The 22,800-nt window shown below is 36.1% G+C and overlaps 1 protein-coding gene across 3 annotated transcripts; it reads right to left on the reverse strand.

Moving 5' to 3' along the window:
* Window positions 1-402: 402 nt before the first annotated feature.
* On the reverse strand, window positions 403-20,576 carry LOC142339648 (armadillo repeat-containing protein 1-like). Of its 3 annotated transcripts, none has more exons than XM_075389851.1 (8): window positions 20,333-20,576; window positions 19,843-19,974; window positions 13,866-14,008; window positions 7,459-7,479; window positions 2,715-2,884; window positions 2,462-2,645; window positions 1,384-1,736; window positions 403-617 (listed from the first exon to the last, which is right to left on the reverse strand). In XM_075389851.1, exons 1-7 carry the CDS (start codon window positions 20,405-20,407, stop codon window positions 1,583-1,585), a joined length of 879 nt encoding a protein of 292 aa, XP_075245966.1. In that variant the 5' UTR covers window positions 20,408-20,576; the 3' UTR covers window positions 403-617; window positions 1,384-1,582. The 3 variants fall into 3 exon arrangements, with proteins under 3 accessions (XP_075245966.1, XP_075245958.1, XP_075245974.1); XM_075389843.1 differs by having other exon boundaries at window positions 1,380-1,736; XM_075389859.1 differs by lacking the exon at window positions 7,459-7,479 and having other exon boundaries at window positions 1,380-1,736.
* Window positions 20,577-22,800: the final 2,224 nt, after the last annotated feature.

The following is a 22,800-nucleotide window of genomic DNA, read 5'->3' on the forward strand; positions in this document are numbered from 1 at the left end:
GCCTCAGCTATCGCTTCGCGGCTATTAAAAAAGACCTCAGGTTTAATACAATTGTGCAAACTGTTTGAGAACAATTAATAAACCTCAGAACTTCGCAACTTCAAGCAGAGATAGCTAATGTATACTGATGTCAAGCGTGACTCTTCAGTTTAAAAAGGCCAAAATAACATCAAAAAATAATTTTCAGGTCTTGATAAGGACCTAAATGAATCAAAAAATAGACAGTCCCTCAATATCAGCTGAATTTAGCTATCGCCTTCACAGAAACTAACGGCCATAAGAGGATGCTGGAAACATTTTCTGAGATGATCAAGATTTCTACCGTTTTGTTCTGAACAAATAAGCAAAAATTCAAGTCACTCCTTCTTATACAATATTCTCTGCTATATTCTTCAATAAAACTGGAGCTAATAATTTGAATTGAAGAAAGTTGGACAATGTAAATCGCATACCAATCTATATGTATATAAAATTAGTATGAACAAGATGAAATATAAATAAAAACATTGCAGATGTATTTGTGAGTCCTTGGCCAGATAGGCCGCATCTGATTTTCACTTTAGACTGAATGTAGACTGAGGACTCTGTATAAAATAAGGGCAGCTTTTGAGGACAACCTAAACAGAACAATTAGACTATCAGTGATTTGTTTAAAAAATATCATCGATCAAGTTAGCAATAGTTAACCAACATTTATTCACTACCAATTCCTTTGATTTTCTTAAACACTTGGCAGACTGCCAAGAGACATACAGAAATGAGTTGATAAAGTTATTATCAGTTACAAAACTATAAAACGACAAAATAGAAATAGTGTCTGCTGAAACTCATCCACAGAAGCCTTATCACTGCCTGTATTCATTACAAAAATAAGTTTCATTTGACCTCAAAACACTGCGGAAGTCGCTATGTTAAATGAGCACATCACGTATGATCGTATCAATTGCAGCCTGCTTCAGTCGGGCGGGGGGTGTGAGCCTAAATGGGACTAAGAAGTTCAATAGTGGGCTTCAAATAACCACATTAGAGGTTAACATATACCACTACTAAGATTTAAAGTCAAAAATGGCACTAGTTTCGGCGCACTTTTCATTTGACTTTTAGTATTAAATTGCCGTCAATTGAGTTCAGCTGCTTGAAATTGTAATTGAGAGAGAATTTTAGATCACACGAAACACAAAAAATCAAGGGCATAAAAGTCACTCGAAAAGTCAAAACAGTGAAGCGAAAATTTTGCATAAAAACACACACGTTTACAATGATTGCTTCTCTACGAGAGCAATGAATAATGCTTATGGAATAAAGTCTATAAAATCTAGACCTAAAAATTACTAGGAATACTTTGAAAACCAGTTCATCAAAAATTCATCAAAACTTACGGACTATTCTTTATATCTGCTTGGCGTCAGTTGATGAAAGGGCCACTAGATTTGTCTCAGGTGCAATTGTACATAGCGGTATTGTGTCAATGGTCTTTATTCATTTGAGGTAGGAGATTATCCGGGTATCATTGTCCCCGTACAATCCAATCATTTCACTGCCCTTTACGTGTTTGCTGTTGTGATGCCGACTTGTCACAGCATCACCAGTACATGGATCTGGCGAGGTAATTGACGGTGGCTGACAGCCAAGTGGGCTCCATCTCAGTCGGCTGTCCCTGCAACCGGACAGCAGTTGTTGGGTCTTCAACTTCAGGATCCTCTTCAGGCAGGTAATCGGGCAGGGGGCTGTTGGGTCTACATCACAAAAATTCAAAATATAATATTCTGAAAAACGGGAATATAGGATACATAGTGTCTCAAGGCACAAACTTGCCCAGTTTCTGGAGAACATTCTGCAAATGGTGCCATAACTTATTGCTGCAATAAAACAACCGGGTCGAGAAATTACTCCACGACTTTTGGTTAAGTTTTTCATGCACTCGAATATAAGAAGCATCGAATGAGTCAATTGCTCCCCCCCCCCCCCACCTTAGCACAAACATCCCTTTATGATTTCCATAATTAAATGCTCTCAAACAAAGGGTCTTTTTCGTTCTACCAACTTTTCGTCTGATCGTTTTTTTCCGTTTGACTAATTGACCTTCTGTCCTCAAAAACAGCAACAACATGTAAAGTCCGGAGGTCATTAAGTTTCTCTAAGTGCCCTGCGGTTTACTCGTCTCTAAGCATGCGATTCAAAACTGTTTAGGAGACATGAATTCATTGTGTGAAGGGCTGTTCTTAGAGTTTGACTCCCCTCACTACGCCGCGCCCCACTTCATCCCCCTGCACCTCATTCCGCTCTGTACCCCGCGCGTTTAACCTCCCCCCTTAGTAAAGCTAAAGCTGCATTCGTAAGCCGCAACCAGCTACTAATGCTGCTAACCGCTCGCCAGTCGTTTGCGAAAATTCGCCCCGACGTTAGTCAGTTATGCTTGTAGTTTGAAACTATGGGTTAGAAGCTAAAAGAATTCACAGACCTTGAGCATTCAAAAGAGATGTACTCCTCCTGTCCTTTAGGGTTCTTCACTACTTGTTGAGGAGAGGGGAAACCTGCACGGGAAAGAGCCTGAGCTATAGTGGCCGCACCTACTTCGGGCCTCACCCTGATCACTGTGCGCTGTTTGGTAAGGTTGAAAGTGAAGCTTATCACACCTATGATGCCTAAACAACACATAGTCTTTTGGATAATTTTTAATAGACAATCCAAATCACTTCTCCTTAAGTACTTACTGCATAGAGTTTCTTCGACCATGGCTTTACTCTCTTGATCGTGAAGACCCTCAATGTAGAATGTGACACTGCGAGAATTTTTGCTCTTTCTAATGAAGGGTGAGGCTGTCCCACTACTGGAATCAGGTATTGAGACAGCCAGAGACGATACTTTACTCAGACCCCTGCCTCTGAAGCAACAACAACAAAAAACAACAATCAGTTAGCTTCAAATAAGTTAATTATAAAAACAAGCTATCATAAAAATGTGTGTACAAAGCGCAGCTTCAGATTAAAGCAATGGAGGAATATATAATTGATCAAAACATTGCTAACACTATAATCGTGCTGATCGGCTCGCATTAGGACTAAATAGGTGTTAACTATCAACCAATTAGTTAAGATCTAAGATGCAATAACTACATTTTTGAGACAATTTTCATTTCTTGTGAAAGCATCACAGACCAAAAAGTATGATTTAAAAGCTCTTCGTCTAAGATTCAAACACAAACTTTTGATTCTTAAAATTTTTGCAAAAGCCTATGGATCATTACTCGATGCTCCATAATGTTGCTACCTCCAAAAATAACCAGAAAAATGAAAACATTCACGGGTTTTTAAACTACTGTACGGAGAATTTAAATATTGCTTTCTAACTACTTTTCTTGTCCAGATGGCGGGCCATTTGCATTTTCACCCAGTTTCAAAGCAGCCTATATGATCAATAATGCCTGCTAACAGTTCAGCTGTTCGAAAATTACACATACTTAGTAAAGATTGGAGAACTTAAATTGTCCGAATTATTTTTCAATTTAATTCAAATTTTAATCATGGCACATTTTAACCAGTTTTACAATTATTTATTAATGTTCCATTCAAAAATTATTACCAATGAACTCTTTCATACTTTTCTCTTCAATTCGAACTAATAATTGAACCAAACTTGCAAAACAAAAAATGTTTCTGGAAGCCGTCTTTCTTTCCAGCTCATCAAGACAGAAACAATAACAAAACATAGCTGGCAGATTGCCAGAAAATAGCCGCAATAGCGTTGTAGACCTGCAGTCTCAATAAGATGGTAACAGATCAACACAGAAAGTTTTTTAAAATGCAGAGCTGTTGCATCTCAAGATGACTAATTGCGGATTCTAATAGCTCCCCTTAAATAGCCTTCAGTTAGAGTGACACACACTCATTTGGCTTCATCTCTTTGAGAAGTAAAGAGAAGTCATTTTTGAGAGTGAGGTAAGTCACGTGCGATCAAAAATTTGATCACGCGAATGAACAAAATAACATTTTTCACTAAGAGTGAAAAATGACGTCACGCAAGAAATCAGTTGAAGTTTCATGGACGAATGAACAAAAAGCAGATTTGAAGTGGTGGTTGTGACGTCATAAGGTCGTAACAAAAATCCTGTTGACGAAATTAAAAAACCAAGAGAAGGCCAATAATAGACACAGCTATCCCTTTGTGGCTATTAGAAAAAAAAACAAAATGGAGCAGTTAACGAATAACAAATCTTACATTTGATCGTATTTTTTCGAAGCGTTTTCAACAACATTTGCAAACATTGCAAATTCAATCAACAGCAAACTAAACGGTACGTAACGCTTGTATATTCTATGATTTTACATTGATAGTGTACCAAGCGATTGTGCCATTTTGTTTAAAATTGTTTCAAGACGATAGCAACTAACCAATAAAATTGTCAGATTTCAAAAAAATATATTAGTACGCTTTTGCAAACAAAACCAGAAAAAGAAAGCAACAAAAATAAGAGCCTTGTCCCTAAACTCAAAATGCTTTCATACTCCTAATAGTCACTTAATACATAACAAACAAAGCAGCGCACTAAACTTGCAGCTTCGAACATTTACAAAATACACAATAAAGTTTTCGCATGATCTAGCAATGCAAAGATATTCCTTGTATAGGAAAAAAGTCAAAGATATCTACTTGAGAAAGCCTACAACTTGGGCTAAATAACTCCAACGAGATTTCATGATCCTTCACACACATACACACAATCAGCAAAAATGAGAGAAGCCACAAAACTAATTCAAAAACTAAGCGAAAAACTTTAAACATAGGCATTCAATTGAGCAGAATTTTAAACTTGAAAGCGAAAAACTACTCTCAATTTACCAAAACCCTGAATGCTTGACGAGGCGACGCAAAAGATAACCTATTTCATACCTAGAACGAAGACGGATGACAAAACAAAAGAGCTCGTGCTTGAACGCCTACTCTCGTTTATCCCGAATCGCTCTAGCTCATATGAGACGGGCAACAACATATCTTCGAAGAAAATATTGCCGAAAAATTTAACAATTTTCGAGGCAAGTACAATGAGCATTAATTTGACTCTTCCCCCTTACAAACGAGTTCCCATTTATTATACCTGTAAAAACGCTTAAAAAAATAGGGCCATGAAATTGGATAGCAGCAATTGAACTCATTGACGTCCATTGGGATTTCATAAGAAAACGAAAATTCGAATTGACGCCACTCAACATCAAGTTTCTCAAATCTGGTGCACAGTTTTAGTTTGATTACACAGATATACTTAATTCAGCTTCTAAACTGTAGTTTATATAGCTTAAGACTTGGACCAGTCACCGTTCCCTCTAATCAATTAGCGACACCTAGTGGATCTTGACTAGCCATGCTTCAAAGAGTTATCCGTTTCTTTATTCAAAATTTTTAACAAAATGATTGATTCGATTTATACAGTTTTTCACGCCCATATTTCATGCCTCTAGTTACGTGATGATTTCCTTTAAATATCCATACAAAGTGCTATAAATTATTTCATATTCAGATAGTTCTCAAGGCCATGTGCAGCCCGTATTTCCATCTACGCCTGTAACCTCTAACTTGTCTATGTTTACTAAAAACAACAGCAAATTGACCGGTCACTGAAAAACATTACCCTATCCAAGAGCCTCAATATTTACCTTCGGTGAAGATGAATTAATATAATTGGTAAATAAAGTCATGAGAAGTTATGTACTGGTGAAGTAATTATGATGATAAGGTAGGTGCTAATACGGAAATTATATATGTATTAAACTAACATCAAGAGACGTACAAAACCAGGAAAATGTCCATCTTGAAGATCAGTAAATATTTGCGAAGGACCAATACAACACGAGGTAAAACTCTTCAAAATTACGATCACCAGAACACCGGAGAACCAGCCTGATGGTCAGTTGATAACATAGTTTAGAAATACAAGTTAAAATTGCAAAACCTCTTATTGTTCCTCTTGAAATATTCTCCATAATATCGGAAATAATAATTAAAGACTGAACAGGAAAATCTTTATCAAATTCGCTAAATTATAACAGACTTGACAGAACTTGAATATAGCAGTGAAAAGCTATTAAAATACAAGGCAACCAGTGGATATGTCACGCATTCGAACCGCTCAATAAAAGGCTATTACTAGTTAATTGTATTTAAATTATATCTGCTAAAATCGCACTGTGAAACAACCATAATAAGTACTTGTAAAATAACGATAATTCTAGTTAATTAATCCGAATACTAACCTCCAAAGCACCAAGATATAAACTCTAGAAGTTAGTGCGTAACACAGTTCAACAGTCAAAGAGTCAGAAGTAAACAGTCACATACAAAACAAAAAAGGTGGACGAAAGGTAAAGATAAATAAAAGTAAAACGGACAAGAAAAGAATCCCAAAATCGAAACTTTGAAACAATTTTGAAAGCGTCAAAGTCAGCAAAATTGTCAACAAAATTTTCAAAGCAGTTAGCAGATAAAGCTATTATTATAAATATCACAAAGCAACAAAGTTGAAAGAGAACAGAAAAAGCTGGAAAAACTAACGTAGTACATTAAAAAAAATGTCGAGGTAATTCAAATCGTAACAACTACATTTTAAAACTTCAGCTGATATGCACATTGTGGAACCGACTAAACCTGACGGAGCTGCGAAAAAGTAACAAGAACAAGAAGACCAAGACACGCTGACAGAACTTAATTGTATCAAATCACTAACTAATGGTTATATAATATAAAAATGATAAAATAAATAGCTTCCAATATGCGTTACTAAAAGCAATTAAGATCCGTCAATAATGCGACTAAAGGTTGTAGAGGATTTGGGTAGCATAGAACGCAAAGTGAAAACCAGCAGACGACAAATTATCAGATATACACATTTTCCATAGAAGGATCAAAAAGACTTGAGCAATTGCCGAATTTGGTTAAATTACTTAATAGAACTGCTTTCAATTTCTATCGTTTTTTAGCCAAGGGAACTTTGAGTTGGACACAAACAGTTAGTTTCATTCATATCAAAACTCAGTTTCGAGAACTATACATGAACAGTGAGAGAATCACATTGTTCAAAATTGGTGCCAAACTTGGATGCTTTCAAATTGATGTTTTTCTCAAAAGAAGACGTTACTACACAATTAACAGTCCTTGCATAATTTTAGATCTTCTAATTCTGTTGTCTCGCGACCTTATTAGAACCAATGTGCTTATATAACTGGATGAGCTTCATTAATCCAGCGAATTTCAAAACTCGAAGTCTTTCTCTCCGTCAAACTTCGACATTATTTTTCAGCTATAAGGCTCTACTTTTATTTGAAAATGAAGAGAGCACCTCATGTGCAGCGTGAAATTCACATTAACCTATTAAAAATCATGCCGCTAATCAAACATTAATGCCTTTAAATACTGTTAGCTCTAATTGTGATGCTATTACAGTCAATACGAGCATGCTTCACTTACTCTGGGGTACTGCAGGGACTTCTAAAAATTGGCACTTTATGAAGCTACTCAATGGCGAAAAGTTTGTGCATTTGATTAAGTTACATCCATGAAACCAAAAATGAAGTTGGGTTTCGCGGATATGCCGAAGAAATCTCTGGCTAGCGTAATTTCAAACCATAGATGGGTATTTAAGAGAATATATGCGCCGGGTGACATGGAATTTTTACACAACTGCTAATAATTTGGAGGACAATAATCAATATGAACTATTTTCAACCGACAGCAGGTGTCAATTCTGACCTATTTTAACCGAGGAGCCAGCATGTCACTCTGCGGATTCAAATGATAGTACCAGAGCTTATTATTACCATTACTAAGACTAAATAAAACATACCCGGCAGATTGCCGGAAAATAGCCGCCGTTGATTCCAATAAGCATGATTGGGATTGAAAGAATAGAAGATATTGAAAAAAAAAAAGATTTTTGTACAAAAACATTTTTTAAGTCCGATATATTTTGATGGCATTTCGTAGTTGAACATAACGTATTTCTGTTTCTTAGAGAGAGGCTACAGGGGCTACTATCAATACCAATAAGCATTAGAGATGGTAACTAAGACTTATAGGAACGACGTTCAAATAGCGGGCATCTAAAATTGGGCTTTATGGGTTTATCCCGTTTTTTATACTGACTCTGTTCATTTTGAATTGCTGAGCAACTGATGTTCAAAATCACTTTAAGCAGAATGAGAGAAGAGAGAAACTAACCTAGAGAAGTCAAAAAGATATCACGCAAAATGTTGAAAAAGCGGCAAAATGAGGTAAAGCGAAACATTTTTTTATTCGACGAAGTAAAAAAACATAGCAGGACAAGTCCTGACGTATAATTCAAAGAATTTTCATTGACTATACAGAAAAACTAGAACTATAATGGACTACGAGTGAATTGAGAAAAGCATCTTTACAAAAATTAGAACAAAAAAATAAGAAAAAAAAACAGAAAATCAATATCAAAATGCAGCATGTGGACAGAAAAACCATTAGCGAGAAATGAAAATTTAATTCAAACAAAAAACTAGGCCTAGAATGAGCTGTGAATGGATTGGGAAAACCATTTAGAAAAAAATCCGATCCAAAAAATCGAAAAAACAGTAAAAATCAGAGTGAAATTGCCGCATGTGAACAAAAACCACCACCGAGAATCCGAATTTTTGTTCAAACACCGTTTTCTCACTCTACTTTAAAATTAGAGCGAAAAAAATTCACGCCGCAAAACCACTCGCTTTTTCGCTCCATTTGCTGTTTCGGCGTGACCAAAATCACTACTCTAAATTGACTTCAAAAATCATGAAAATGTGTGAACAGATCTTGTGTGAAAAAAAGACAGCGCCCCAATACAATTCAAATTCTTTGAATTGTAAAAAAATAGGAGCGCTATAATAGCCGGTTGAGAAGATGAGGGCGGCTATTAAAAAGAAACAAATGTTAGGCCCACTTTTCGTTTGCCCTTTAGTGGTAGACTGACTAGAGTAGGCGGCGTAAGTTCTGAATGAGAGCAAAGTAGATCACACAAAAACCAAAATCTAAAACGTGAAAAAGTCACTCTCGAAAAGCAAAGCGTTAGGACAAAAATCAATCAAGCAAAAAATTGAAACAAATGAACAGGACCAAATCAAGAAATTTTGTTTGACAGCAATTTAAAAATTAGACCACAAAACCAGCAGCTCCTAAATTTGAAGGATACAAATATCTACGGCGATTACAAAAACAAATCAATGATGAGTTAAGATAACCGACAAAGGACCAAAGAATTGCTCTGAAATTACGATCTCGAGTTGATAGTTGAAAGATTGGCTCAGTGAGGCTAACACGACTCGGCGCGTGTGGGGAACACGATAAACGAGGGACCCACAATTTCAAAAAAATTCTCCTGCAACCTGAATATCCGCATTCCCAGCGATTTTCGATCACAGCGAATCCTAAAGATCAACAAAGCTCCAAGACTCGATGCCTCTGGGCATTAAGTTTATCACGCCTCTTTCGACAAATGATCAGAAAAAAAGGCCAGGAAAAAATTGATCGCCCAATTAGCTGCAACAAGGAGGCTCGGTAATGTGCGTTTGTCTATATTGCTCCAACCCCATTCATCCACATTCTTGGCCTAAATATCTTAAATTCTCAAATTTGACAAACATATTCCAGTGAAGTAAATACCAGTCTTGTTACTTGTTCTTTGACTAAAATCAACAAAATTGACCCGAGCAACATTCACATATAACTGACAAAAGAAATCAGCATTAATACAATCGATATCTCGAGAAAAAGAAAACGATTTCGTCAAAACAAAATTTTCTTTTAAAATGAGATTCTGAATTTAACTTCTATCCATTTTTCCAAGCAAACTTCGAGTAAAAAGTCCTTCAAAAAACAAAGCTTTATGATTATCCGTCCCCAGCCTTTGATTATCCCCTAAATCTATTCTCTAATTTCGCATTCTCAAATACGTGGCGCCAAGGTTGGAAAAACACGTAACCTCGTAATGAAACGCAGCCACAGTTGCAGATCAAAAACCGACCATAATATACAGTAATTTAAAACAAAAACAGTTGCGAATAAGAGACAACACAACAAAAAGGACGGACAAAACCCAAAGTTTCGTTGCCTTTCTTAAAAAAGAAACCAGTATAAAAATCAAAATCGTTAGCTCAAAACTATGAACACAAATCAGACTTGCTTTGTTTCACTCGCAAGCAGCCCTCGTAGATGAGACCGATATAAACGTCAAAAAAGAAAAGAGGCAAAATTGAAAAAACAGTTAATATTCTCGAAGATAAACGATTTCAAAGTCATAAAAAGAAAAAACAGTTGATCTCGAACAAAGTTGAAACTGCACTGATGACTCCTCAGGAAGACGACGGGTCCTGTTATCAATGAAAAGTAGCAATAAAGCCACCAAAAAATAGAAACACGTTAAACGAAAACAAACAAAGTCGAAGCCACAAAAAGCATGAGATACGGACAGAAAACATTTATAATATATAAATATTTTTTTTCTAGGATAGACAGCCTGATGGCAGTGCCATTGAGGACTGTCAAAAAACAAATAAGCAGTTGAAACAAAACATTATGAAGGTTTACTTAAACCGTCAATGGGACCTTTTGTTAAGGAAACTTAGTGAAGAGAAAAATTACAAAAAAAAAAAACAATTAAAAACACACGAATATTTTACAAAATATTGAGCCATTGAAATCGTTCGCTGATCGATTCGCGCAATGGTATGTGTTCATCATTAGATTATATATATCTGCCTTAACAGCACTCGCTGAAAAACAGCACTCACAGTGCCACACGAGAAAACGGACTGATATTCTTGCTGTAAATATAGCTGCGGTTCTACAGAATGTTCAACCAAAAACAGCGTTGAAATTATTAAACTCACAGCCTTATTTATAATTTGATGTCTAAACTTCCACATAAGACCTCCTGAAATTGGATTTAAACGTGGAAAAAAATCCGCGTTTTCAGGAGCATTACACTATGATACCAAAAAGCTACGTACAGCATGATTTCTGCTTTTGAAGCATGATTCGTGCTTCATAAGCATGATTTGCGCTAAGGCGTGAAAAAAGGTGTGAAATTTAGAAGTTTTAAGAGAAATATCATTCTCACTTTCTCCGCTTAAACAGAAAAGATGGTTAAACCGCTTTGTTCTGTCACAGTTTGCCAAGTTGTTACGCTACGAGATATCGGATTTTTATGGTCTAAAAAACAAAAGCAACTCAACTTGAAATCAAGATCTAGTGCACAGTATGCATACAAACGTTACTTGAAAAATAACAATTCCGAGGCCCATAAATCGAGCGGAAGACCCCCAAAATTGTCAAAAAAAATCAGAAAAAAAGTTAGTTACTGATGTTTTGAAAGATCCCAAAACCTCACTGCAACGCTTATAACGCTTTCTCTTGCTACGACACAATTTCCAGAGGTACAGTTAGACGAATTCTCAAAAACTATGGCGTTTTTTCAAGAAATGCTGCAAAAAAAGTCAGTTGGAAGAAGAAAAGCAAGTGTTTTCGTTCAAAATGGTGTATCAATATGCTAAAGAAGCGGTTCTATTTCTGGCAGAAGGTTGTTTTTTTCTGATGAAACAAGGGTGCCATCTCCAACGCGGGAATTGTTAAAGTGCAATACGATCAGATGGACGGAAATTTCTTGCTAAGTGTCCAAACAAGCTAAACGCTGTCGGTTAATTGGAAATTTTGAAAACTTACGAAGAAAAGCATTTCCTGGACATTATATTTCAACAAGATAATGCTCCTGTGCTTAAATCGAAGATTATCCGCAATTTTTTCCGAGAAAACGAGTGGAAGGTACTGGAATGGCCATCATACAGTCCAGATCTGAATCCTATTGAAAAATTATTGGCGATTTTGAAGCAACGATTACGAAAACAGAGTTTTTTGGGAAAATTTAGAAAATGTGTATGCAATTTGGAATGAAATTAACCCACAAGTCGTGAGAAACCTGTACGAAAACTATACAAACCGTCCATTAGACGTCAAAAAAGCTAAAGGTGTAATGACACGTTATTAGAGAACAAAATTTGAACTGATGTACTTGATGTTTGTATTGCTTTTTAAAAAATCTTTAGGTGTACGTAGCTTTTTGGTACCATAGTGTATATAGATTACATTTTGAGCTATTGGAAAAACGGGAGAACTGAAAGCAAAAAAAAACTTAATGCCATTCAATTTCAAATCAAAACCTAGCCAAAAAGCAACAAAAATTGTCACAGAGCATAAATATTAAGAGAAACATAATTATAAAAGTTGTCCGTTGTTTCTTTTCAAGATGACACGTCGCGCATTTGTGTCTTCACCAATGCGATGGAATTAGAGAATTATATCCAGCAGATTGCAGGAAAATGGCCACCATTGATTCCCAAGACAACGACTGGGATCTAAGAAACTGAAAAACAGTGATAAAAACTGATTTTTGTACAAAAACATTTTTAAATTGCGAACTATTTTTTATTGGATTTCGTAGTTATGCATACTACTGTTTCTCAGCTTTCACAGTGGCAAGTATCAATGCAAGTAGTAAAACGCATTAGAGATATTAAACTTATAAGAACAAATTTCAAGCATCGGGGATCTAAAATTGGGCTTTTTTGATTTCGTCTTCGGTACTAATTCTGTTCACTATAGAATGCTTTGCTGAGCAACTGCTGTTTAAAAGCACTTTGACCAAAAGGAGCGAAGAATGAAACTAGTCTAGAGAAGTCAAAAAGATTTCACGCAAAATGATGTACAAGCCGAGAACTAAGGTAACGCGAAACAAATCTTTGTTCGACTAAGTAGAAAAAATGGGGCGCTGCTATAATAGCTGACTGAGAAGCTAAGGGCGGCTTATAATAAACCAAATTCAGCAAATTTTACGAATTGATATCTAACACGTTTTCTTATCCGACCCAATGAATTGGGAGATCAAGAAAAAATTGAAGAGGTTATACAAAGATATTGCGAAGATATGTGATAAGTGAAATTGTTCGATGTAATTATCTTAGTATCATTGATCTTCAGTGACGGAGATTATTTCTCAATAAATATTTTAAAAAAATTAATTATTATACTACTTCATTCTATCTAGTTCAAATATTTCGACGGTTTAAGTGTACAACAGAAGCCGAACTGCTGAACAAAAAATCCTTTTTGCACTAATTTCAATTGTATTTCTTGAAAGGAAAAATTGAATTCTATATTTGGGTCGACCACTTCAAGGCAGAGTTTTTCCTCTATGATGCTATAGTCAAGTCTTTATTAGTTTCATCTGTCATCTCATTTAAATTTAAACTTTGATAGTTGATGCCGGACAGATTGCACTACATGCTTGAAAACTGTCATTAGTAAAATGAAACAAGGTTTTGCAGCTACAGACGTCACCTTTTCGTAAGATTTAGATGAAACTGTTATTAAAATCATTAAGTAAAAGAAAAGTTTAAGAGAAAATTTAAACGTTCTTAAAGCAACTATGACATGTGGAAACATGCTTTATGGTATGATCATATTGCTGATGTCTGCGGTGATTTCACGAGGCAAGTTAGATCTAACGGGTTGAAGTTAATTGGCGCCCGCACTTTACCTATTTTCCTTGTTAAAATTAGGTGGGGTGCGAAACTAACTCCCTCTGGTTAGTGTGCAATCACGTCATAAAATTATTTTAGCATTCTAACTAAATTTAACTAAAAGAATACCTTAAAACAGCTCAGTAACATAAAAACAGAATCAGCGAAACTGAGGAACAAAATTTTTTTGGCAATACAGAAGCAATTTTTCCCGCAACTCAACATTACTTGTTATTATATTTAGCAGAAAATATTAGCACAAATTACTCGTGGAACAATTTTGAGGAATAGTATTCGTACTTGCGTATTACTCCTGTTTCCCTGAGATCTAGGCCTCCGCCCATGTCAAGTCTGCGATACACGTCTCCCGCCAGTCTTCTGATCTCACTGTCGTGATTGTCGTTCTGACTCTCGCTTAATGCTCGAAGGGTGGATATGATGCCCTAATATCAAACTCACATTCAAGTGTTTTCATAAGCAGCGCAAATGAAATCATCAACTTCCAACTTGTTAAAGCAATTAAATATAACTTGGTCAACCTGGTCATTTTACATACTACTATGGTCCGCAAAAATATGCCATTGGCCAGTTATGGCTCAACAGCTGCTAATCTTTTTTTTAAATGCAATCATTTCAAGGCCACGAAACCATGTTGATCGTGTGCGACATTCTATATGCTTCAACTGAGATTTGAAACGCTAAGAAAACTAAACTGCTCACACTCAATTCTTCCATCTGTATTAGAGAGATAGATTACTAGGTTTTTGATTTTCAAACGCATAGAGTCGTAAAATTTCTATCCTAAAAGTAATTGCTCGATTATTTGTACGATCCAAAACTCAGTCTCTACATAAATAGCATTAAATAAACGATGTAAGAATCTGTTAGAGAATATATGGAACAAGGAGGCTCGGTAATGTGCGTTCGCACATAAAGTTCCGACCCCGCTCATCCACATTTTTGGCATAAATGCCTACCAAACGAGGAACAGTATTTTTCGAAATGTGTATGAACAAAAAGATCACCTGCAAGGCAAATAAATCAGTGGAGTAAAAATACCGCATTAGATTGATGAGATCAACCATAATTAAAAAAGCAAGTCAAGAAGAACAACAAAATCAAACAACAAACATTAATTACATCCAAATCTTTGTCCATTTGACAAATAAAAACTTTTTTTTTCAATTTGTAGCAAGATTAAATTAAACACTAGAACCAAAAATAATTAACTTGGTTAACAAAACGGTGATTGTCAATACAACAGATCAACAGTTTATGAATCTCATTTCGTCGGCGTTTTTTTATTTTTTCACATGTAAAATGTATGTTTTTATTCTCCCCACTTTGGTCAGGTAAGAATAAAAAATACTAGAACTGCACATTGATAAGTCTCCCGTTTGTTGCAATCGTTTTGGTGACTTATCATTAAAGGCCAATCTCGGCTCTTCTGATTCTGAATTTGTTAAATCTGGCCATAAAGAGCGTGTCAAAATCATTGAGGCAGACCCCTTGATCATATCTGTCGACAATGATTGCAACAGTACTGGATCAACCATCTCCCCTCCGAGCAGTCGAGCACCCAAAAAGCAAAACAGTCTACTATGGAGCCCGTGCCAGCAACATTTCCGCTGATCCCCGAACAGCGGTGATTGACAAGGATTGCATTAGTTTACAGAAAGCTACAGACAACCCCTGCGCTTGGAAGGAACGATTGTCACTTAACACAGCCAACCGCTTGAGTGTTTTCTTGAAGGTTGCCGATATCCCGCCAAGAACTTCAATTGCAAGGGGAACAAATGTGATTCCCATCTTTGCGCAGTTATCGTCGTGGAGACAATATTTTCTTTCATCTGCTGCATCAAGTGCGTATCCTGCCTTTGTAGCCGCATTAGTGAGAGAGTTGGATTGCAGCGACGAAGTAACAGTTACATCAAATGCAGCAGGTTTTCCCGCTTTCCAAGTAGGGACAAAGATGTCTCCAGGGCGTGACTGGCTTTCTGGAATTAGGTTCTTTTTTTCCACTACTGGTGAGAGATTCGCAGATGAGCAAGCAGACACTAATTTATCTCGAATACGGTCATGTCTTGCAATTGCGTCTCCCCGACCGTGACACGCAATGGCATGATCCCCATAGATGTCAAGAACTCCTGCTTTACAGAACGGGCACTTCCTTTCGGCGTCGTAGACAGGGACACCCAACCTGTACTTTGCACTAATTCTAAACTCATTTGGTGCCATATGAAGCCCAAGAGCTGGAATGGGGGGAGCAGACAACCAAGCTCCAGCATGTCGGACAGACAATGAGAGAAGTCGGGCGGATTCTCTCTCACAGGCTAGATTCTCTTTGAGAACATGAAACTAAACAAAATAAATTGTACTTCACTAAGAAAGATATAGGATCACACCACAATAAGGCTCGGTAACAATTAGACAAAAAAAAACAGCAACAAAACATTGGCCTAAATTAAAAAAAAATTCAAAGTAATGAAAACCGTTAGATAGAAATTGAAAATATCCAACATGCTTATGATCACCTACGCTTCTGAGGACATTAGGACCTGTTATTATTCATTTTTTTTGATGCTGTTACAAAAAAACAGACAACAAAATTCAATTAAAACTTGCGAGAAATCGCTGTTGAAGCCGTAAAGCCAGATTTTGCCGCACAAAATATGTTCAATTTAGCCTTCCTCGAAAATGTGGTAACGCCAAAAATGTGGTATGCAACCTCTCATTAGAGAGAATAGGCAACAAGTAGACAAAACAAAGAAAAACAGCAAAATTGAGTAATTTTCGAGAACAATTATATTTAAAGTCATGAAGGGCATTAGCTTCAAAAAGCAAAAATTAAATAGTTTCGTTTGCTCGTCCACAAGAACCGCTTGAGAACATAACCGTAATTATTCAGAATATGGCTTACGTCTAGAAAAAACAACAAACTTAGACAAAAACCAAAACTTAGTTCACATTTTTGCGAATAACCTGTGTCGAAGCCAGTAAATTTATTATGAACTCTTCAGACACATTAGATTTTGTACAGTTGCACCTTCCCCAAAAAAATGTCATATGTGACCTGTAATATACGAGGCTACGTAACACATTGATGAAAAATAACAAAAAGCGAAGTCAAAAAGATATTTTTTTTAATTTTTGAAAACATTATTTCAAAGCCATAAAAGCCATTAGCTATCTACTCAAATCAAAATAATGGCTCAATTATTACTCCAAAAAAGCCATTGCGACCAGTCATTATCCAGGCAAATTCATACGACTAAAAAGACAAAGTAAGAACTACAGTTAAGTACAAATGTGAAAAATTCAATTAAATTCTTCCAGAAAGGCGTGTCGAAGCCGTTAAAACCAAAATCTATGCCTTTAAATACTTTCATATCTTCAATTTTGTCTTATCTTGAACAGCAATAACGTATTATGTGAACTGTCAATAGTGTGATAATGTGACAAAACGAGAAAAAAACTTGAAAAATGGCCAATGCCTAAAAATTTAAAAAAAATGTGGGAGCTAGTAGTATCAAAGCTAGAAAACCATAACTTAACACGTAAGACCGCAATAAGGATTAATTATTAAATCATCAGGAAGAAGAAGAATTCTTTCTTGCAGACACTAAGCTATAAGTTGACCAAATTAAAAGAAAAATAGTGGCGAGGTCCAATAAGCCATGTTTATTTAAAAATCAAACATTTTAAAAGTCAAAAGGACCATAATCTTTCGAGTAAAGAAACTAGATACTGCTGAGGAAACCAATTGGACCTATCAACAGTGCGCTTTGATTGGAATTGTTCTGTACTTTAATCTACATAAAAAAGATCGAATTTTGTTCTAAAAAAAAGACCGACTGATAAAAATCTGAATCAGTTTTTGATTGTAACAGTCCAAGATTGGACCAAAACCAACCTTGCTATTGCTGTTCGTCCATGTGGAACACTCGATTGTATCGAATGTTTTAGATCTAGATAACTTTTTAGTTAAAAGATCAAAAACAAATGCTGTGTTTTTGATAATCATATAGTAAAGTTTGCAAAAAAAACGGCAGAATTCTAATTCCCGACAACTCTCAATGGAAGTGAGGTTAGGATTAGTTCCCTTTTAGTTTACAAAGATTGTGTTAGTTGTTTTTGGGTTTGTACTTACGGCAAATTTAATCAAAGTGGACTAAAGAAGCTTATTTCGTGCAATTTTTGATGAAAAAGGCTGAATTTTTAAATATTTAGCCAAAATTTTGAGCCAAAAAAATTAAATCAAAATACTCAACAAGGCTTTTTGTCTCAAAAAATAAAATCAACAGTGTGATTGTTTACAATTTTTACATTTATTAGCAAAATTGATGAAATTTTAAGCAAAAGTTCCGGGAAATTTGGAAATAACGCAAATTTTTCATATATTCACAAAATTTAAACCACGATAACTCGCTCTAGAAAACGAAATTCAAAAAAAACATTTTCATTTTATATTCCACGCTGAACGGGCTCTTTAATGATACCACTCACAACTGTCTGCGATGAATATATCGATCGGTCAAAATTGTCTGAACAAAAAAACACTGAGTATATAGTTCCCCCCCTCAAGAGGGGTCGGAACATTAAACGATGATATTAAAAAGGAAGTACTAATTAAAAGCAACAAACTGATAGTTTACTGCTATCCTCAATATAAAATACCTCAAGTCTACCGAAAAAATGATAATCCTTTCTTGGGGGGAGGATTGTTGATAAGAAAGGATTCCCATTTTTTTCGGTGCATACTCCCCTGGTACATAGTAGTCAGCAACCCCCTATGGTTCTGCTTCTTTACACCCAGATTTAACCCCCTACGAATAAATCCCACAATATATTCATAGTGAAGTCGGTTTAACACCAAAATCGTTAAGCTATTTGTTTGAAATCGAAAATTAATGACGAGCCAGCTTTTTAGCCTAATGCCTTTGATCCAAAACGCTTGACCACTCTGACCTCTTTTATGTTGAACTTTGATTTGAATCGAAGAAGTCCGAAAGCTGTTTTAGTCTAGAAGACGGAAAGCTGGTACTTTCCAAAAAAAAAAACGATCTAAGCTACATTTTAAACCCGCTTTTAGAGGAGGCATAAAGAACCGAATCAAAGCAAAAATTAATCGTGTGTTCAACAGAAAAATAATTGGAATCCCGATTGTTGTTTTCGCTAGCAAAACAACAATCGGGACCCGAGTGTTTACGTGCAACACCCGAGTGTTTACGTGCAAGTTTCATATCTAAATATTGCAAAAATGTTTTTCCTATTAGGGCTGACATCATAGGGTAAACACTCGGGATCAAAATTCATAATAAGTAACGATAGGAGGCTTCGACCTAACTCCGTGCTGATATAAAGAGGACGTCAACTTAAAACTAATAAGAGGACGTCAAATCAAAACTAATAATTCAAATTCAAATTTGAATTAACACCAAAACAAAAATAAACACAAAATTAATTCAAATACACAAACAAGAAGAACTCGCCATAGCCCTAAAAAACATCATTTTCGTCCCAGTAAATCTCCAAGTTCTGAGCCCATCATTTCATGCTCTCATAGTTTTTCATCGTAGAGTCCCACTGAAGCATTTAAGAAGTTTAACTTTTGCACGGCAGCGTCTTTTTGCAAAAGTTAGCTAAAAGTTTCCAAACTTCGGGATGGGATGCCTTGGTAAAAACCTGTATCCCATAATGCCAACCCTCAACAGTATCAGTTGATTTTGCAATTCCCTCTATGGCTGCATATCTTTGATTCCAGATGTTTGGGGGATAATAGGAGGACGTTTCAATAGCACAAACTTGATAGAATTTAATTGATTTAAACAAATCTTGTGTACTTTATCATTAACAAAGTTATCGAAAAACTGCTAATCTGTCACATATCTATTTCCTCGGCAAAAACTTCAAAGCACTTTTCTATTTACTCTTGCTTTTTGAAAACTAGAGCAGGGATCATTTTGAGAGCCAAGGCTACTTCATGGGACGCCAGCCTTTGCAATACAAATTCTCCAATTTTTCTTCAAAATTTTAGATTAAATGAAAATATCATCCCGACAACTACGAATCTGGATGGTGTTTTCAGAAGTCATTCATTGAGGCAAGTTCAACGTCATGCAAACATCGGGCTTACAATGTGGAGCAAACGTTTCTAAGGCATCAAGTAATCTGTGGTACGCTGTTCAGGTTCGCTTTTTGAAAAGGTATAAAATTTCACTGAATTACTTTTGCCAGAACATGCAAACGATATTGGTAAAATAAAGAAATGCCAAACCGGGTATCCTCGAAGAGTTTTTCTGTCATCTAGTGTTTGGGTGAGGTGCACAAAGGTCAACAAGGTTTCCTGAACAACCATCGGATCACTGTGCTCCAGGAACAACAGCAGACTATCCACACTTGCCTTGTCCTAAATGCACGCACTAATTAAGAACAAAGCTGAAGGAACTCAATCAAATACATTGCATAACGTCAGAGCTTTCATTCAAATACTTGTTCATGAACGACTATCTGCTGCTCATTTTTAAACCGAATGGACTATGGAAGCGGAATAGATTATCAAATAAGACAACGGCAAAGATTAATTGCGACCTTTTAAAATCAACATCATGTAAAAGCAAACATTTTTATTCTAAGTAAATTGTATCCCTAAATTTCTACCCCGGTGACACCGTAAATTATCAGCCATAAGTTTTATCTGATCATTTCACTCAGATCTCATCATTTACACTGCATTAAACTCATGTTCTCAGTTGTAACTTCCTTACATTTACAACAGATTGTCGGTGTTTTGCGTTCTGAGCTAGTTCTTTGATATCCTTCACTGCTGTCAGAGAGTCCATTACTTATATCCGGGAACCCTTCTGTCACTTCCTATGATACTAATGAATGCATTCCATATATGCAGGATGCGTTAAGGTATATTTGTGACAAAAAGTAGAATGTAAATGGAGGCAGTCACGGTCACGACTTCTCTTGCAGAAGCAGCCCTCTCTTAAGTTAAATTCATTCACATCTGAAACAGAATAATGCAATTGTACTAATTGTACTAAATTGTAAGAGCATTTGAAAAAGGATTCTCCTTTGTTTGCCTTTATGATCCCAATATGAAAATATTACCATAAAATGAAACAGATTAATCGTCTCACTTATTACGACGGGAATTCCGCGCCTTATATCACTAAAGCAATTAAGGGACAATTCTGTATAACTCCCGATTTAACCCTTGAGACGGTTCTCTATGTGCAATTTTAGCTTTCCGATTTTCGGCTGATCTTGGCTAACCTTACCGATCGCTGTTTTCTGAAACTCAATAAACCGATTGGTGTCACACTTATTGCCACCGAACTACCCCCGGCCTGTGATTTAAAAATGCTACAGTATGTGGCTATAATGCAAATGTGCTTTCACATAGATCCTTTCGAGCATTCCAAAGTAAACAAGTTTCATCGCCACTCATTAATTAGAGGGCGACAGATCATCCGAGATAAACACTGGCATTAATCATCACTATTTTCAGGATTCCAAATTCCGGGGTGGGGCACATTGACCAATGCTTTTATCCCAAAGTGCCAACCCCCAACATTGTGTTAAAACTTTCTATACCCTGACGATTTTCAAACTCTGAGCGAGAATCATTTAAGGGTGGTGACTATTTTAAGTAATGCTTCAAGTTACCTTTTCCATCTATAAATCCATTTCAAATCCATTTAAATACAACCTTTTCAATCTATAAATTAAGTCTTAGGTGATAAATGGAGACTTAATAACTCATTGGGTAAATCTTAAAATCAGGATGCAACATTGTTGGTGCTAAAAAAGACCGGTGTTAATTGATGCTGGTGCCATTTAACCGGGATCAAGTTATAGAGACAAAAATGAAAACCCAACTAAAAAAACTTCAAAATGAGCTCTGATGAAACAATAACTCAAGTATCTTTGATCATTGAACACACTTATCAACATTCATTCCCTTTAAAATCAGCATTTAACATTTCAAATCACATAGATTATAAATAAAATTATTTTTTAACAACACAAAATATCAATTGCAATAAACTACATCCAAATCAAAGTTAACGAAATCAAATTAAACGTTACAATCAAGTCGATTTAAAAGTCATCTCAGGCGCCCTTGTATTTACTTTTAAAGTAAATGGTTGATTTCAAAATGCAGCAAATTGAGGGTAAGTTCTGTTTGTTATGGCGTCTTGCTGATGTCTCTTAATAATAGTTTCTAGCAAAACCCGCATTTTTGCAAATTCAATATCTGGTGTCAAAGACCCAGCGCAATTACATGTTAACTGATCCAACTGAGCTGAAGTTACAGTTTTTGAATATTTTGCGCCATTCTAAAACTGCGAATTCATCGACACAAAATTTATTCTGACACAGCGCCTAAAACTCAAGCAAACGAGTAACTTCGGGCGAATTGACCTCTAACGACTGAATTGTCTTCATCAGTAGCTAGCTGGGAAGTCGGGAGCCTAACTTACGCTTAACTGAGAAGAAGGCGAACGCAACCTCTCGCCAGATGACGGGAGGGAGGGGTTAGCGGAGTGAGCGGTTCATGCGTCTGCGGTTAGAGGTCGGATAAAATAGGGAGGGGAGTGGATTCAATCTGTAAAAAAACTGCCCCCTCACAATATTTTATGTCTTCCCAGCACCAGCGCCGGTTGTACACTCCAGAGACCAGAAAAGCTCTAAGAGAACTGCTCAGCGACTTAATACCCTCCAAGATTCACCTGTTTAACCATTTTGAGGACGAAAAGTCAGTTGGACAGACGTAAAAAAAATAAAGACAAAAAGTCACCATAGAGCAGAAAATATAAAAAAAATATGAACCGACTAAAAACATGCAACGTCGGACAGATTCAACTCGAACAACAGGCGGAGAAACTGGTGTAGCCTAGATAAATCTTTCTGGGTGCAAAAATTCGAACTACGGAGAGCTTCGAACCCACGATCCGCTTAATGCTAGACAAACACATTAATCACTCGTCTATCAAGCCTCGAAAATTACAACTGCCTTGTTTCAGAATTAATTTCTGAATAAGCGTAACTTAGATCACGTAAAAATGAAGCAGCAAGGCGTGAAAAAGTTAATCGAGTGAAATTTGAAGAATGTTCTAGAAACGCAAAAAACAGTTAAGCGAAAGTTTTGGATAGCAGACACAATTTACAATAATTGCTTAAAACGTAGTTCAAGAGCAATTTATAAGAAAAAACAGTATGT

Source organism: Convolutriloba macropyga, chromosome 1, assembly GCF_964194025.1.
Source record: "Convolutriloba macropyga chromosome 1, txConMacr16.3, whole genome shotgun sequence".
Classification (NCBI taxonomy): Eukaryota; Metazoa; Xenacoelomorpha; order Acoela; family Convolutidae; genus Convolutriloba; species Convolutriloba macropyga.

Excerpts from the sequence above, each read along its gene's own strand:
- LOC142339648 (XM_075389851.1), bottom strand. The coding sequence starts at position 20,407 with ATGGACTCTCTGACAGCAGTGAAGGATATCAAAGAACTAGCTCAGAAC. Across the intron at positions 19,975-20,332 it reads ACCGACAATCTGTTGTAAAT|GACAAGGCAAGTGTGGATAG; the intron begins GTAAGGAAGTTA and ends GCGTGCATTTAG. Across the intron at positions 2,646-2,714 it reads GGTCGAAGAAACTCTATGCA|GCATCATAGGTGTGATAAGC; the intron begins GTAAGTACTTAA and ends TGTGTTGTTTAG.